This window comes from Lepisosteus platostomus, chromosome 17, assembly GCF_059453375.1.
Source record: "Lepisosteus platostomus isolate fLepPlt1 chromosome 17, fLepPlt1.hap1, whole genome shotgun sequence".
NCBI lineage: Eukaryota > Metazoa > Chordata > Actinopteri > Semionotiformes > Lepisosteidae > Lepisosteus > Lepisosteus platostomus.
Window position 1 is genome coordinate 9,595,295 of NC_142627.1, and position 16,603 is coordinate 9,611,897.

At 41.6% G+C, this 16,603-nt stretch overlaps 1 protein-coding gene across 9 annotated transcripts in view; it reads right to left on the reverse strand.

Annotated features, from left to right (window-relative positions):
- Positions 1-16,603, reverse strand: part of sipa1l2a (signal-induced proliferation-associated 1like 2, genome duplicate a) — a 112,963-nt gene that overhangs the window by 55,626 nt on the left and 40,734 nt on the right. For 7 of the 9 annotated variants that reach the window (XM_088610681.1, XM_088610684.1, XM_088610680.1 and 4 more), the window contains 3 exons: positions 9,576-11,350; positions 4,651-4,784; positions 2,715-2,903 (listed from right to left, as the gene is read on the reverse strand). In XM_088610681.1, coding sequence (XP_088466807.1) covers positions 2,715-2,903; positions 4,651-4,784; positions 9,576-11,022 — 1,770 coding nt within the window. In that variant the 5' untranslated portion in view covers positions 11,023-11,350. The remainder of the gene's footprint in view (positions 1-2,714; positions 2,904-4,650; positions 4,785-9,575; positions 11,351-16,603) is intronic. The other 2 variants (XM_088610676.1, XM_088610678.1) reach the window with 1 other exon arrangement.

Here is a 16,603-nt window from a genome sequence, read left to right on the forward strand (position 1 = left end):
AACTAGCATCTAAATAAATGGATTACAATTAAAATAGGACTTTTTCATATTATGATAACATTAACCAAATAAAAAAAAACACCATTTGTTTAGGCAGCAGCCTCTTCCTCCAATCAATAAAAAATAACATCAAAAATGAATTTCACTTAATGCAAGATCATTTAGTTTTCTGCCATTATCAGGTTGAAGTAGGGGCAGGATCAAATGAAGCATGATAGATGGAAATATCAACCATTACTCTAGAGTTCTAGAGAGGTTATGCTACACATACCACAGCAATTTCCACTTCATTTGTGCACCCCCAGTAGACAACATACACAATGATGCATGTTCTGAATCCATGCCCCCTTCCCATTCTGACAAGAGGAAATACAGGCAGGTGATGGTCAAGGATACAGTAGCTGCGTCAAAGAAACACTGGAGAGCAAGCGTAACGACGTGACTGAGCTGTCTGCCCCTTGCATTTCATGTCAGGCTGTGCACATGACAGCAAGTGTCCGATTTACTGTGTTGCCTCCACTCATCACTAAGGGTCTGGTATACCAAAGTGTAAATTTCCTTATGGCTGGCGTATAATGTGCCCTTGATACCCTGACTGATCTAGTCAGATACGTCTCTGATTCTTATCAGTTCAATTCTAGCACAATAATGGATGCCTGCTATTACCTAACCTAGTTAGGCAGAAATACTTTAAGCAATGTCAATAGACAGAGAGTGCCTTTCCTCTTACTTGGTGTTTTTTTTAAATGTCTCCCTTTAACATTAAACTGAGAGAAATATTTGAAAACCAAAACAAAACAGCACTGTACTACATGCAGTATCTCAGTATAGTAATTCCAGTACACTTCCTTATTGCCTTCACATTTATTTTTCAGTGTGACCTTTATCTCCACCTGCTCCTAAACACATAATAGTGAATACAATATATAGTACAACAATCTGCTGCCAATTTACAGTGTGATCGCAGATGCCTCTGGTACTGCTCAGAGCAAACTGAAGGTAGAGGCCCTTGCTTATGTCGTACAATGAGCAACACTGTAACTGCTAACAGTACTAAAGCTGGGTTTGCCGGAAAAAAAAACTCTTTGAGGGCAGTTGTGTTTAATAAACAAACCACATCATTTAAGCCTATCAAATGCTAGAGCTACAGAGGGACTGCATCAGGCCCCAGGAAATTCACTTTAATTAGTTTCGTTTCCTACAATCAGTGCAGCTCCATGCGCTCCACACATTCCAGCGGAGGAGGTCTTTATAAGGGCATGGCACCAGACAGGAGCTTGAACAGCCCTTTCATGTGGCTGCTTAGGAGAAATCCACGCTTGCTCTCAGATTAAAAAAAAAGACTGAAACAAGATTTCTAAGCCTGCAAAATAAGAGCTTCTTCCAACAAAAAAAATAAGATTTTAAGTACATCAGTAAGTGACTAATGCAAACCGGTCTTGTTTGAAAGAAATGTTTTAGATACCCGGCTGAAAAGATACCCAAAGAAGAACCATGAAAAATGTGTGATTCTCATCCACTGACCACTCTGCTGCATGTCTTCATGCGATTAAATGAGACTCAACACATCAGCATAAAGTCTCAGGAAAGAACTGATAGGGAACTGCCCAGGCTCATTCTCATTACAACTTACACTCATATGGTCATAATAGATCTCATATTTTGAATGATTAAGGTAACAATTATGGAAAAGAAAATATCACTGTGACTGTTTTGCACTTATTAGTTTTAGTACAATCTTCATTAGTACATATATTAAGCACTCCTGTAACTTAAGATTTTGATTGCTGATGTATGTACTGTATATATGAATATAAATTTATATGATAAACGAGGTCTTTGCTGTTTGACATCTTACACTACAGTCACAGAGTGCAAATGTTTTTCTAATATCTTTTGTAGCTTAATTACAGCAGAGGTTTATGTGCAAATTTGTTCCCATTGCTCCAGTAATTACAGGCCTGCAAGAGGTTAATAAAAATTCAGCCATGAGGTTCTGATTTACTCTGTTCCCTCACATGAATAAAATAATGAATTACAACATGACCCATGGCAGGAATGAATTTGATTATCATGCATTACACTAATATTGATTCTAACATCTTTCGCTTCTCTTTATACAGCACAGCCATATCAGGCAATGTAGCTTATCAGCTCTGCAGTCGAAGTGCTACAAACAGGGGGAATGGATGGTAATAAATGTTCATTAGAAGGACTAACCACATCAGCCTGCGCTCAGTAGATTCCTTTCTTTCATTATTTTCAGTAGAAACGCTGAAAGTGTGGACCGTTACGTGCTGAATTTAAAAGGGAATGTAAAGCAGATTTGATTGGAAGCAAATTTTTTCTTCTAGAAATAAATTTGAACATAAACTGTAAAACAGGGGGAAATGAGTTCATCAATCCGACTTTGAAGCCTTATATTGGACATTACAAGAGGCAAAGAAGAAGAGATTTTGTCATGTGTTCCATGGCCAGTCTCCCCCAAACTTTGATTCCCCAAACCCCACATCCCCCCAACATCACAAATCCGTCAAGTGGGGACATCCCCCCTCTGTGTGAGACATGTGAGCACCTGCCCGTCAACTGCAAAACATCTGGCGCGACTCCTGTGTTGGTTGCAATGGCCAATCCCCTGCTTGCACAGCCCACGCCACGCCCCCCCCCCCCCCCCCCGCCGTGGTGTGGGCAAGCGGGTTCGGCGGCCAACCTACCCCCTGCTCGTCCAGCTTCAGCAGCTGCTCGGGTACTTTCGGGGAGCTGAGGGCCAGCCTCAGGCACTGGATATTCAGCTCCGGCACCACGTACTCCAGCACCTCCTTCAGAGGCAGCCCCCTGGCGGTGCCGTGGCGGGCGGTGGATGGCACGGCGTCCTCCAGGATCGCTCCCCTCAGGGTGGTGAGCTGGAAGGAACACCGCGTGTGAGGGCGAGGGACCGAGAGCTCATCCGTTATTCATACCGACACACTTACAGCATCGCACCAAGCTGGAGGGATGAAGCCAAACTTTGTCGTTTATAAAAGAGACATACATTAATCATCATACTAGGTCAAGTAAATCTAAATAACTTTTCCTGCCGTATTTCTTGTATAATAACTTGTATTTATGAGCTCGAGGAAGGCGACCAGGAACTGTTTAGGAATTAAAAAGATGTGAGACGGAAAAGGCAAGCTGACACACTGAGGAACATTAGTTCACCAGATTAATAATTGAGACAGACTAACTGAACAGGATGTAACTTTCCATTTATAGCAGCATCCCACGTGAGTCCTGTTGAGAAGTAGGCACTCACCAGCTCACTCTCCAGAGAAATACACTACCAGCTGCATCATTAGGTCTCTCTGTGTCCCCGTCACTGTCATTGACATTGAACCACTGCGCCTTGTTCACTTGTCCGATCTCATCTGGCAACCTTCCACTGTGACTTTGTCAGGACTTTCTTCAAACTCAAGGTGGGATCAATAACTGAGCAACATCGAGACAACTTTAGCATCTCAACGTGTGGACACAGCTGGAGGATGAAATATCAAAGATCTTTGGTAGCAGAGCTAGTGCCTCAGTCTCAGAATGGCCCGGGCATTCTGTAATGCTGCATGTACTCAGGAGACCCATGTCAAGATGAAAGCTATAATTGATCAGGAAGATGTTAAACTTCTGTCATTCATCCTTCTACCCACACACTCGGAGATAAACCTTCATATATTTTTGCAGCATAAAGCAGAAGACCTTGTCAGACCCTTTGCGCGTATATTATATCATTGTCAAGCAGGCACACATTCAGTTTTGACGTTTTCTTGTCTCTTGGCACATAAAGCAGACAGTTCTTTCTCCAAAACTGCACTCTTATATTTTGACAATATTGAAACATTTAACTAAACCACTGGCTGTTTGAGAGTTGTTATTTCAACCGTTATGCTCAACCTATTAAATACAGCTTAATTTACTTGTGAGCAATAAAATGGTTTCGGACATATTTATTTTCTGGACTAGCCTCAAAAACTGGCTGCTCCTACATCAGAAGGCTATCTGGGAGTTGACCTTAATATACATGACTGTGAACAAGTTCGCAATTGCAGGTTGAACGGTGATCTGTTTGAAAAGGCAGACAGTTTCTGAATCTCAAGCCTAGTACAGTTGTGAATACTCAATTGCAATCCAAACCACATTTTGAAAACAGTTTTCAATGTTTTATTGTGTAGACTCAGCAGGTGAGATACTCAGACATTACCCACCATGCTTTGTAATAGGGCTTTCCTGATGAAATTATAATTTAAATGTAATTTAATTGAAAGGTGAGCTCATTAATGAGCATTCCTTCAAAACTCATTGCTAACATTGTGACTATTCAGACACAGTGCGAGCTGGGTGCAAGAGAAATTTCACTTCTGGGAAGTAGAACAGGACTCTTCTACGAGCTGACAAGCCAGATTTAAGTCTTCCCCTTCAGAACAATTATTTTAATTTTTAAACTGGCTTAAAAATGTAACAAAAAATAAAGAGAAGTAAGATGCAGGAATGAGAAATAAACAGCCAAAAAATCCAGTCATTACAGTAAATTTTGTAGCTCAAAAAGGTGTTTTAAACAGCAATTAAAATGCCACATTGCTGTTGCACGTCTGTGTTTCTGCAAGATATTCCATAGCTCATTACCTCGCTGGTCCTGAAAGCGATCCGGTAGTTATACTGAGCGCCATCCTTCTCTTTAACGTCCTCCAGCTTCTCCCTTCGGATGCTCACGGCCACAGGGCCCAAGTTTTCATCAACGCCAAAATAGTTCTGATGCTCTGTGAGGTGAAGAAACACAGTAAGTCAGGTGTATCTTATGACATTTCTGGAGCTTTTGCATAACTGTTTTTTTGTTCAAAATGCACAGATTGTTCACATGAAGTAAATGCCAGATTAACCCTATGACAGATATAAACTGATTAATTTATTAAGGAGTTAAGCATGCTCTTATGCATTGAATTCCATTGTACATGTAGTAAGTTATATATTTTAAAAAAAGTTTATTATTATAAGGTAAGGAAATTACTGTAAGTACTGCAACGTTGGTCTGGTAAACTAAGATGCGAAGCCACATGCACGATGAAGTATACATATTTAATCGCAAAACAAGCTTTCCCCAGAGCCAGTCTATTTAAAATTCATGCATTGAATTTAATTTGGTTCTCCTTACTTCAACTCAAATAAGAATTTCCACCAAGACAAACACTGAATTCAATTAAAGGTTTCACAATCTGTTGCTGTACTGCACAGCCTGTCAGCAATTGTTCCAAACATTCAATTAATTTGCTTTAACTAATAGCATTAATGACACCGAAAATGTGTTCAAACCAGAAGCTGATTGTGCCCTAAAAGAAGGTCACCAGTCCACCCACTCTCGACAAAGACTTAGATTTGCTGACTTCTCTGCATGAATGAAAATGTGTGCAAATACAAGCATCTGTTCCTCAGCCTTTTCAAGCTGAATGGTCAGTTATCTCAATTATCCTTTCATTCTGTCACACTGCTGGGAATCACTGCTTTTGTCACTGTGCTTGTTTCTGTCTTTACAGTTAAAAAAACCCAAATAATCACTCGTTGAACAAATGACAGAACAGTGAAACGAAGAATCTGTAGGACTAAAGCCAAACTTTAGCCAGAGAACAAAAAAAAAGCTGAAAATGTCAAGAGTGAGCAATTTGTTTGGCTTTATTATAGGGCTTGGATTTCAAGCTTCCAGATACTCTTCACGACACCTCATTTTCAAACCACATCTGGACCACAAATCTCACACAAAGGGAAGCTGCTGCCACATGAGATCATCATAACATCCCACAGAAGTAAAGAAGAAAACAAAATTGATGTTCAAGACAGCCCTGATGATAAAGCAAGTGACGTTTTTGCCTTGATATGTCCACCTGTCTCCGTGAAGCCCTATTGCATGGATGCTAAATCGGAATGACAAGTGACATATTGTAATCCAGCTCTCATCAGCTGTTTTATCTTCAGCAGCAGCCCTCCCTGCAACCCCACTGGATCAGTAACGACTTTGACTACTGTGTCATGTTTACCATTGGATTCTGGGAAACAGCCCCTCTTAGAGTCACGTCAGTCCTGCCCTTAACTTCAAAAAGTAAAGATGCTTACACAACTGGATTTCAACTGGAAACTGGACATGCCCTTGGGGAAACTCCACCAAACAAATGAAAAAAAAAGCATTTTTTATATTGTAAAACAGACAGTTCTGAGTGAAGAAGAGACAAAAGGTCCCTATTTGTGTGTTTTGATTAAACAAATACATCATCACCACCTTGGAGTGGAATGAAGCAAGCTGTCGAGCAGAGTTTGCATACAAATGTCAACACCCCAGCCACATGGGCATGGTTCCCTGTCTGAGTAAATGCTTTCTGATCATGGAGGCCAGGGGATGTAGTATAAGATGCTGAAAGCCCAAACACATCATAGAGCCCGAGATTCTGACAGTAAGAAGCGGCCAATTTACTGCCAGGGCCGAAGGAACACTCATTCAACGTGACTGACAGTAACACACTCATCAACAACTGCAGCATGTCTGCTGTCTTGCGGTGAGGCTAATTAAGGTTGTGAAGGAAAACGAGGATACATCGCTGTGCACATTTATAACTGCTTCCGTCTCTGAAAGGAGCACGAGGCTCAGCAGAGAGCCAGCGGGGTTGGAAAAGACCCCGCTTGAATCCTCTCCAAAAGTGTTACTCACAGATACTGGTGCCCCCCCACCCAGATGAGGCACTCAGTCAGCAATGCAGCCAGAGTCTCAATGTGAACCCCTCGTCGGCCCTGTCACTCCACATCCTGTCCCCTTTTGTGACACATTTAAACAAAGTGCACTGCGACAAAAGGATTGCCAGAGGCCCACAGATTGCATGTACTTGTGGAAACAATTCAGACTTAATTAGATGGTGATATTCATTACAGTGCAGGGTGGGAAGGAAGCCATTTGCTCCCCATCTGTGTCTTTGTATCAGCTTTACAAAGACACAGAACAATTACCTGGGCCTATGGAATTCACCGGAGGATAAAGAATCCAATTCCTCATATATAAACAAATACAATAACTTTGCAAATAATTGGAGAGAAACTATTTGTGGAGCAACAGAGCTTTCTAATTTTATGTTTTGTTCTTTAGGTTTTTAATTAAATCTTGGTTTGGGCATTTATCAACAACATAGCAAAAGAACAATAGACAAATGTACGTTATGTACATGTTTGCAGAGTCACATGGATTGCCTCATTTTTCTGTCTTTCTTGTTGCACCAAGCATAAATAAATCCACCCGAGAGTGAAGAAATTTGATCTATTGGTCAAGGACGTTAAATCTGATGAGCATAGTAGCAGTGGGACCCACTATCCCCAACAGTACAGCTGTGGCTTCTGTCCAAAGATATGGGCTACCCTGACTTCTGTAAGAGAAGGCATGAGTGCAACAGTGAATCTAAGCAGTTATTTGCAGGAAAAGACACATTCTGTGAAAGCAGCAGGCAGAAAAAACAACAGGCTCCGTGTAACAAAAACATTTGGAAGAAAATCCCTTCAAAGACAAACGTTCCGCTGGCTTGTGTGTTGTTTGCTAAAGAAGATTTTCACCAAATAATCCTCCAGATTAAGCTCTTTTCCTAAATTTACATCACAAGTGAAGAATGTTCACAAGGTTTATCAATGTATCTGATAAAACTAGATGTGATAATTGTTCAAATCCTGTTTCACATTACAGTCCCAGACTGGAGACTTACAGAATGGCCATTCACCCTCTAGTGAAAATACTGTGCAAACTCAGCAGTGCTTTAGACAAACAGGCACATATCTGGCTGCAAGCCAGGCAGAAAGACTGGGCTCCGAGAAATACCAATACTAATCTACATAGGGGATTAATTTCATTCTTTTCGCTTCTATAGGCAGAGCACAAATTCTCTTAAAGACTGTCTTAGGAAGATAAGTCAGTATGCTTATTTTCTACTTTCTCCTAATTTCACTGACACAAGGATGAAAGAGAACCAATTTGACAGTAAAACTGGTAAATGTTTATTTTAATAAAGGTACACTTAGATGTTAAACAGCTCAGAGCTAAAACAGAAATGATGTTTGCAGTAACTGAGTGACTCATGGGCATTCGTCATCTGCTGTGGCAGCACAGAGTGAAGAGGTGCAAGAGCTCAGGCTGATTTTCCAGGGGCTCAAATTTCAGGGCTTTGTCGTCCCCCCCCCCCCATCTTCTCCCAGGACCGCAGGGTCAAGCTCCCATCTACAGCTGACCTCACCTCGAGCCGTGTCTCATTATTATCACATTCTCCTAGCGGGGGGCGGAACAATTCCATGCAAAAAGCCCTCCACTCGCCTGAAGGCATTACTAGCATTGTTCTTTCTTAAACTGCCACAGTTACAAAACGCTCACCCACCTGAAAGCCACTGAACGGTCGATCGGACCTTTGGCCCTAGGCGATAAAAGCCTCCTTCCATTACAACAAGAGGACAAGAGGCACCTGCTCCTGAGGTGATGACAGCAGAGTTGCTATTATTTAGGCCCTTTTCCAGCAGAATCCCCTGGTGCCGCAGAACGGCAATAAACAGGAGCTGTGGTTTATCGCACTGGGAAGAAAGGGGATTGCATGAACCCCTCTGCTTCAGGACAGACCCTTCAATAAAAACACCACCTTTGGCATTTCTCTTACACATGTCAGGAAGAAGCGGGATATGTTACTTTTTTGGGTGGTACTACAGAAAAGACTACAGATTAAAGGCACTGTAAAAACAGCGGAGTCCAGGATTTCTGTGGTGTTTACTGAGCTCCTTATCTCAAGCCAAGATGCTCCACCAATTTGTAAAAGATAAATTGTCCCACCGGAGAAACTGCTTTGTCTTCCTGTAATACATGTTGATGTTGGAGGTTGAAACCTACTGATTGATTATATAGTACTAATGCTGAAGCAACAAATACGTTTTTTGTCTTGAGGAACACAGCTCACAATGACCATCAATCACAAATTAAACACTGCACACTATTTTCCCCAAATACTAACTCATTAATATGTGAAGTAGACTATCAAACAAACTCCACAGCTACATTTTTAAGCAGGCATCCAATTTTGTGAAGAGTGAAACAACTTTTGCTGAAAACATGTCACACGCAACTCAGCTCCGTTAACCTTTAATAAAGAGTGCTGGCATAGTTGTGACTGCCTGTGGGTTTTGTTACTCGGGATCTGCCCACCCAACAAACCACATCTCATTCTTGTCCAGATTTGTCACATGATAAATCATACTGTACAGCAAAGGGAAATGTCACAGATCACACTTCACCACAAAAAAACTCTGAGAAACGGAAAGATGCATAAAGAATCTAAATAGAGGTCTTTTGTTCCAGTACATGAGATATAAGTTATCGTGATGTTCCCAGTTTTCGAAACCGATCAAAATTATTTTTTACTGCACTTACTGTAGATACATCCAGAATGCTTTGCTAAGAGAATGGTATGCATGACAGCAAACAATTGAGGTTTTAATAATTGCAACATGAACCTGTAATTGGAACAGATGCACAGAAGAGCTAAACTTCTTACCTCTCCCATAGAAGTATTTGTGGTAGTAGTAGGCTCCCAGATCGATGTGCTCTATGATGTAGCGCTTGACCTTTTCCCTGTGGATAGGCTGGTTCTCTCTGGGCACCTCTAGCACGGACACCCCAGCGTTGGTGCAGTGGGAGCTCAGTGAGGACTCAAAGGAGCAGTTCTCCCCCGCGCTATAGGAAGCCGAATTGGCTCTCGACAGTGAGATCCTCCTCTCCCCTTCGCCCCCGATTTCATTGCGGAAGTACGGGCAGCTGAGGACCATGGCGTTGCTTTTCCCGTCCCCTTCATCCGCATCCAAGTTTTCTTTGGAGTTGAGGTCCTCCCGACTTCCCAGCGGGGACTCGCACATCCCCGGCCCGCCCCCAGACACTTGGTACTGTGAGGCAGCAGAGGCTCCCGTGGTTGTGTTCTTCCTTTTGCCCAGGTTGGCCCTGTTGGCCACGGCCTCGCTGATGTTGAACAGTATGCTCTGAACGTCGTAGTGAGCGAAGCACTTCTGAAAGCTTGGCGGCCTGCCGTACTTCTCCGCCCTGCCGTCGTCCTGCTCCGCGGAGAACCTCAGCCCGTCGTGCTCGCTTCTGATGGTTCTCAGCTTCCGGAACAGAGAGGTCTCCGTCGTTTCCGTTTTCAACCGCCGCTTGAACGACTTCTCCCTCTCCCGGCTGTACAGCAGCGAGCTGTCCACGTAGTCGAACCCCGAGATCCTGACGATCTCCCCCCTGGCGATCTGCGCTGCCGTCTGAAGGCTGGGGGACAGCGAGGTCTCGTAGCGAAGCAGTTCGGGAAAGCCCAGCGGGGGCATGCTGCGGTGGTCCAGAGTGTCGACCCGGTAGCCCCTCAGCATGGCGAAAAAGCTCTCCCCAGACAAACCTTGCCGGTCGATGGAGGACGTGCTGCCATACTCGCGGTGAAGAGAGGCGCCAGTGTTAGGGTTCACTGCGTTCTGATCCAGAATATCCTCGGCGTCGATGTCGCTGATCGTCACGTCACTGTTGCTCCGCTGCCGGATTGGGTGCAGCCCCTTAGGAGGGGATCGGCTTAGAAAGTCGCTCAAGGAGTATTTGGTCTCGGCGAACTCCAAGTCCACGGAAGCCTCCCTGCTTCGTTCGCTGATGGCTTCCAAGCTTTGGTCTGGCTGTCCATTCTGGAACCCCATCATAATGCTCTCGTAGTTTGGGGGTAGCCGGCCGTCCCAGCCTTCCTTCTTGGGGGGCCACTCCGACACTCGTGCTCGAACTCCCATCTTAGGCATGGCCGGTGTCCCGTTAGCCTTGTCAAGTTTTCCTTGTGCCGACGGAGGTCCCATGCTCCCATTCAAGGCTTTAAACTTCCTAGCAAACAGGTCATCGGACTGCATACTTTTCGAGGAGTCCTTGCACCCCCCTGCTGCTCTGAGCGGATTAGCTTTGTCTCCTTTTTTCGGGCTCGGTTCACTCATATCCTTCCAAGGGCATGCAGGCACCTTGGCAAGCTGCAATTCACCACCCCGTCTCTATTACATTGTCATCAGTAATGCATCTGTGCTACAAGAGGATGAATTAAAAAGGACTGCTTTGATAGGCAGCAACCGCAGCAACGCCCAGCATCAAGGAGTGATCATTATCACAGGTCCACAGGAACGTGGGGAGTGAAAAACAGCATTTGTGCGTCAGAAGCAGTGGATGGCACTTGGAGAATGGCTGACCACAGGAAAGGCTGTATTCCTTTAGAAACCAAAGGCTAGTTTAGGCCAGCAACTGGGATGGTGTGTTCCTTTGAAGGATCTGCTGAAAAAAGAAAAAAGGATTTTAGATGATGTTACTGAAAAACCTAAACTCAATTCCTTCTGACATGGGGTATGTTACAAAATCACACAGATCTAAAGTGCATGTTTCTTTCCTTATTCCGCACAGTTTAGATGCATGCTTAGAGTCATGTATAAGTAAGCCCACAATCATATATCACAGTTTTAATAATCATGTTTGCTTTTTGAAAAACACTTGATTGTGCCGCCCTGAGAATAAAACCCTGGTAGCTCAGCGGTGCATTTGTGAGAATTTTGTTCATTTCAAAGGAAAGAATGACAGGTTCCTTTCACATTACTCAGATGGGCACACGAGAAAATCTTTTTCAGATGGCCAGAAAGCGTCTTGGAGCACGGAACAACGAAACAGATGTTTACAAAATCGTTCAGATACATGTCTTGCTCGATTGTTTATTTTGTAACAAAGCCCGCAAGACCACACAATGCATTTTTAAAAAAATGATTTAAGTCTGGAGTTATTTTCTCAAACTCGTCTTGCCAGTAAACAATTAACGAAACAACTGCACAGGAAAATAGCCATCACTGTACATGAATCATCTAAAAATGATTTAAAAGGTCTCATTAAAAGCAGTTTCATTTACTGATATGCTTGTGTTTATGTCATGGTTCACTTACCTAGTCCAAAACCTATGTACCCCCAGAAAAACGTGAGGGAATTACTTTACCAGTGGAAAATGCCATGTGCTTTTCTGTCCCTCACAGACCTGACTGGTCTGCACCGTTAAAAGTATTATTAAGTAATACTGAAATAAAGAGAACTGGTTTACTCTTACTTACTATTCAGTTACTTACTATGGATTTTGCAAAGCATGATGCCAACATGGAATAAATATGTGGGAATGTCCATTTTTCCTATGAAGAGAAAGACCAATAAAATTGGATTTTACTGTAGGTGTCCTGAAGGATAATCCTACTGAACAAGCAGACTTTCCTGCTGGAGATGTATTAGATTTCTTCGTCAGATTTCATCTCGTCGAGGAAAAGCAAACAATAGGCAAATCCATCAGTAAAGCAGATGAAAATAATCCAATAGCATTATTTTGAGCACAAGGAGACATTTTTTTTTCTGTCTAAAATAAGCAGTGTGGTAAAGAATAAGCTCTGAAAGAAGCCGATGAGTTCTCCAAGCCAAGGATTGAAAATAGTAGCGTCATAAAACGACTAGGTGCAAACTCTACACCAAAAGACAATGTTCACAGATTACAGCAACACCAACAACCAATCTAGCATATTCCCAGATTTTTTTTCCCAATGTCAGAAGAAAACAACATATAAGCTGTTGTTTGAAAGCACTTGTACCATAACAGCCAACTCTAGGCTATTTGAGTATATTCCCAGCTTTTCTTCCAACACGCTGTACTGCGGAATGTCATGGTCGAGTGTGAAAATGCAATAAACACTACAGACAAAGCATTACCAAAAAAACCCAAAACAATTTAGCTGGTGTAAGATTTCTCAAACAAAAAAAAACTTTAATATTTGGCACTCATGGTTATTTCATTCAGAAGTGATTGCATTTATTATGAACTTTACAACAGTCCTGTGTAACAGACAGTAAAGGGACTGGGAAACACTGATACAACTGAAAACCACACTTCAGTTGCACATAGAACTGACCCTAACTTACAAACAACTAATTCTTCATAGCCTATAAACTGTTCCGAAAGGATACTAAAGCATATTTCTTATGATCATGCTCTCCTTTGCCCAAAGCTGTACATTTCATAAAGCATGCACAAACTGATCTTTATCTTGCAGATAACTGGAAAAAATCAAAGAGAAGATGGTATACAGCACCAGTGCAAATGTTTAACACTGTTAGTGGAAACGGAACACATATTGCTCTTAAGGGCATAGCTGATTAACATCACAAGATGAGTGGGATGACGAGAAACACACTTCTGTAAAGGCTAATAAATTCGCTCATTTGGCGGTGAAATAGTAAGTCATATGGAACCTAGTAAAGAAAAAGGGATGGAAGACATCTTTTCTCAGAAAGGAGAGAGAGAAATTCTGAAACTGGGGACCAGGTCGCTCTGCAAAGACCTTTGTTAGACACACTGGATGCTTTTTAAGGACTTAACCATTAGTCTTAACCATCAGGCACAAAAGCAGAGACAAAGCTTTCCAAGATAATTCTTGTAGAATAATTAAACTAAAGCATAATTTCTTCCATTTTCCTGGAAGGAATTGTTGTCAACTCAAATGGCTTTTTCTTGTTCAAGTATACATTGCAATGTTTCTATCTGGAATGCAGCATGACCTGAAGTACTATGTGAGAAATGGCAATACTACTCATGGAACTTAAAACATAAAACATACCAGAAATATGTTACCTGTATATACGTGACTTTTTTTCCCCATTAGGGCTGAAAACATCTTCAAATTGTGTTGAAGAAAGATACATTTAAGACGTACTCCTCTTGTTCATAACTCAAATGTGACATTTTTTCTTTGAAAAGACCTTATACTGTACTTTAGGGCAAATTGTTAAGAATGTCTGACAGAGGACATGACTGAAAAGGAAACAGACTAATAGGTATAGACTGAGTGTGTATTTGAATGAAATAATGAAGCACAAATTTTGCCCTTCACAGACTGAAAAAATTCTACGGCATGTTTTACTTGCAAGTGGAACTCTAATTTAGCCAAGACTAACATTTTTAAAAAAATGTCTTCCGGAGGATTATTGCAGTTTCTAGGAATGATTACTTTGCTCTCAGTCTCCTAATAGTTAGAAATACTGGCAAAACCAATTTGAACACTATTTCCTTTCAGGCTCGCAGCACACAGTGGAAAACTAAACTACAGTAAAGAAAAACAGTTATTATTTGTTATGTAATGCAAACATTAATTGCAGAATGGCCCAAGGTATCATCTTTTTTCTTTAAAATATCTGAGGGTTTCTCATTCTAATGTTTTAAAACCCAGTCTGCACACAACAATATTCTGTTCAGAGGCTTAACAGAGGAATAGTCCATAAAGATAAAGAGGAAACTAAATAGAAAATAAAACGACATGCTTTGTTTATAATACATGAACAAGATCAGTCTGCAAATTGATTGTGTCTAAGCACACAGTTCATTAGCTTTTATTTTTTAATGATGGGGCCTTATAAAACAGGAACAACTTCATAGAAGTACATTCCATTGTAAACCTTTTGAGAGAAAGGTGAAACAAACCAACAAATATCCCGGGAAAAAGAAATATATGCCAATATCTTCAGAGAAGCATCTGATCTTGAGCAAAAATAAGCAGTGTAGGGCTCTGTAATATGACATGTCATGCATGATCTAAACAATAAGGTTATGAAAGTGGAAGGTCTTTGTTTCTTGGATGTTCCTACGTAACAAATAATTCCTAAGAAGAAGAGAATGAAGCCCAGCTCAGTAGAAAAAACTCCCACCAGCAGAGGGGGCATTAAGAACAATGCCCACATCTCACCAGATTTGAAATCAGAAAGCAACTACAATAAAAAATAAGAAAAAGAAAAACATCCTGTAAGAATTCTACAGAATGTTGTGATTGGCAATGGGTGTATGATTAGATAGCTCTGGCAACTGAAGAAAGCTCACCTTTTCATAACACATGAAAACAAGGAAGAGACAGAAACATCTTGCTGAGTAAGTGCTCTGGGACCTTTAAACAGCTCTTCATCTAGCCACTGTATGTGTACTCACTGTACAACATGCTAGGAAATGACTGAAAAGCAGTAAGACACGTCAAAACAGATCCCTGTCAATTCATAGTGCATTAATCAAACATCTCAGGCTCTTTCTAAACACAGCTGAAACCATAAATCACATTCAGATTGCGTTTTCTTTTGCAGGTGAACACTTGAGAATGGTTACCTTGGACAAAAAAGTCACCGCAACAATGGGAGATTTGCAATTAAGTGCAAAATATTGTCATGCACGAAAACTGTCCATCGGTGCAATTAATATATACAGTCAGCACCATTATTTTCCACCAAATTATGACACTCAACAATGGGCACAAAATAGTCAGCACTAGAGAATTTAAGACATTGCTTACATTGTTAGGTGCTGTATATACAATATTTCTAGGTGTTGGTTGTGCTTCTGTGTGGACACACTGAAGAGCAGCTCACTTGCAAAGGTGATGTGAGTAATACGCTGCTTCACCAGGTCGGTACTAGCATGATGAAGGTGAATGTCAATTTTTTTTTTGCAGAGGAGTCCTTTCTTGTAGGTATGTCCTGATAATCAGGTTACTCTGACCTTGAACTTCCTTCTGAACTTGTTTTCTTCTTTATGTAGGGAAGAAGCCGCTAAAAAGGGCTCAGCAGTTCCTATCCAGCACCTTAAGGCACAGAAGCATCTTTAGCATTATGATTCTTATTTTAAAAAAGGGAGCAATGGTCATTAGCTCTTTTCCATGTAGTAGCTGCTAAACTCAATATTTTGCTGCTGAAGAGCCCAGACGTTCATAAAGGTTTACAAATAAGCTCCCTGACCCCGAGCGTTGAATAAAGATTTAGGATTATGAATACGTATCAAAGAAATATAGCCTCTGCGTGCACTCTTCAAATTAAGAGTCTGTTGCCATGTTGGACCTACAGAAAAGCCCACTCTACAGTATGGGATTACTTATAAACAGCTTTATCTCTCCTTGCTATCTTTAAATCTCTAATGTGCCTTATCACACTAATCACACAACTAAAGCAGGTCACAAACTTGTTGCCATCATGGTGTTGTTTATCACCCTTTAAAGCTGGCAGCAGGCCTGATGTCTGCAGAGTAAGAGCAGTCAGAGCCAGCAACTGCAGACAATGTTTGGAGAACATTTCCCCTATGCTTCTGGCTTCACTAAAACACCTCAGCAGGTCACAAGGCCTCAGACCTCAGACTGCACTTGGCAACTCCCTAACAGTTGCCATTTCTGTTGTTGTTTAGCATGCCATCCAAAATGTAGTCTCTAAAGTGAATGGTTTCCTACTCCTTCTGCCCATGGTTACAAGAAGGGGGAATTTACACAACTATAATTAAGAGCATGATACATTCCACATTTGTGTGAAGTTTAATTGGTTTTCCATACTTTATCCATCTTTGTTTTCTGCTGTGGTTTTCACAAAGTTCACTTTCCTCAACACCAGACTCGAACTGAGAGAGCGCTGTGCCTCAAAAAATTCTCCTTGATACAAAAAATGTCCTGGTTTATAAATAGATGTGTTTGCTTTGAAAACATCTGTCAA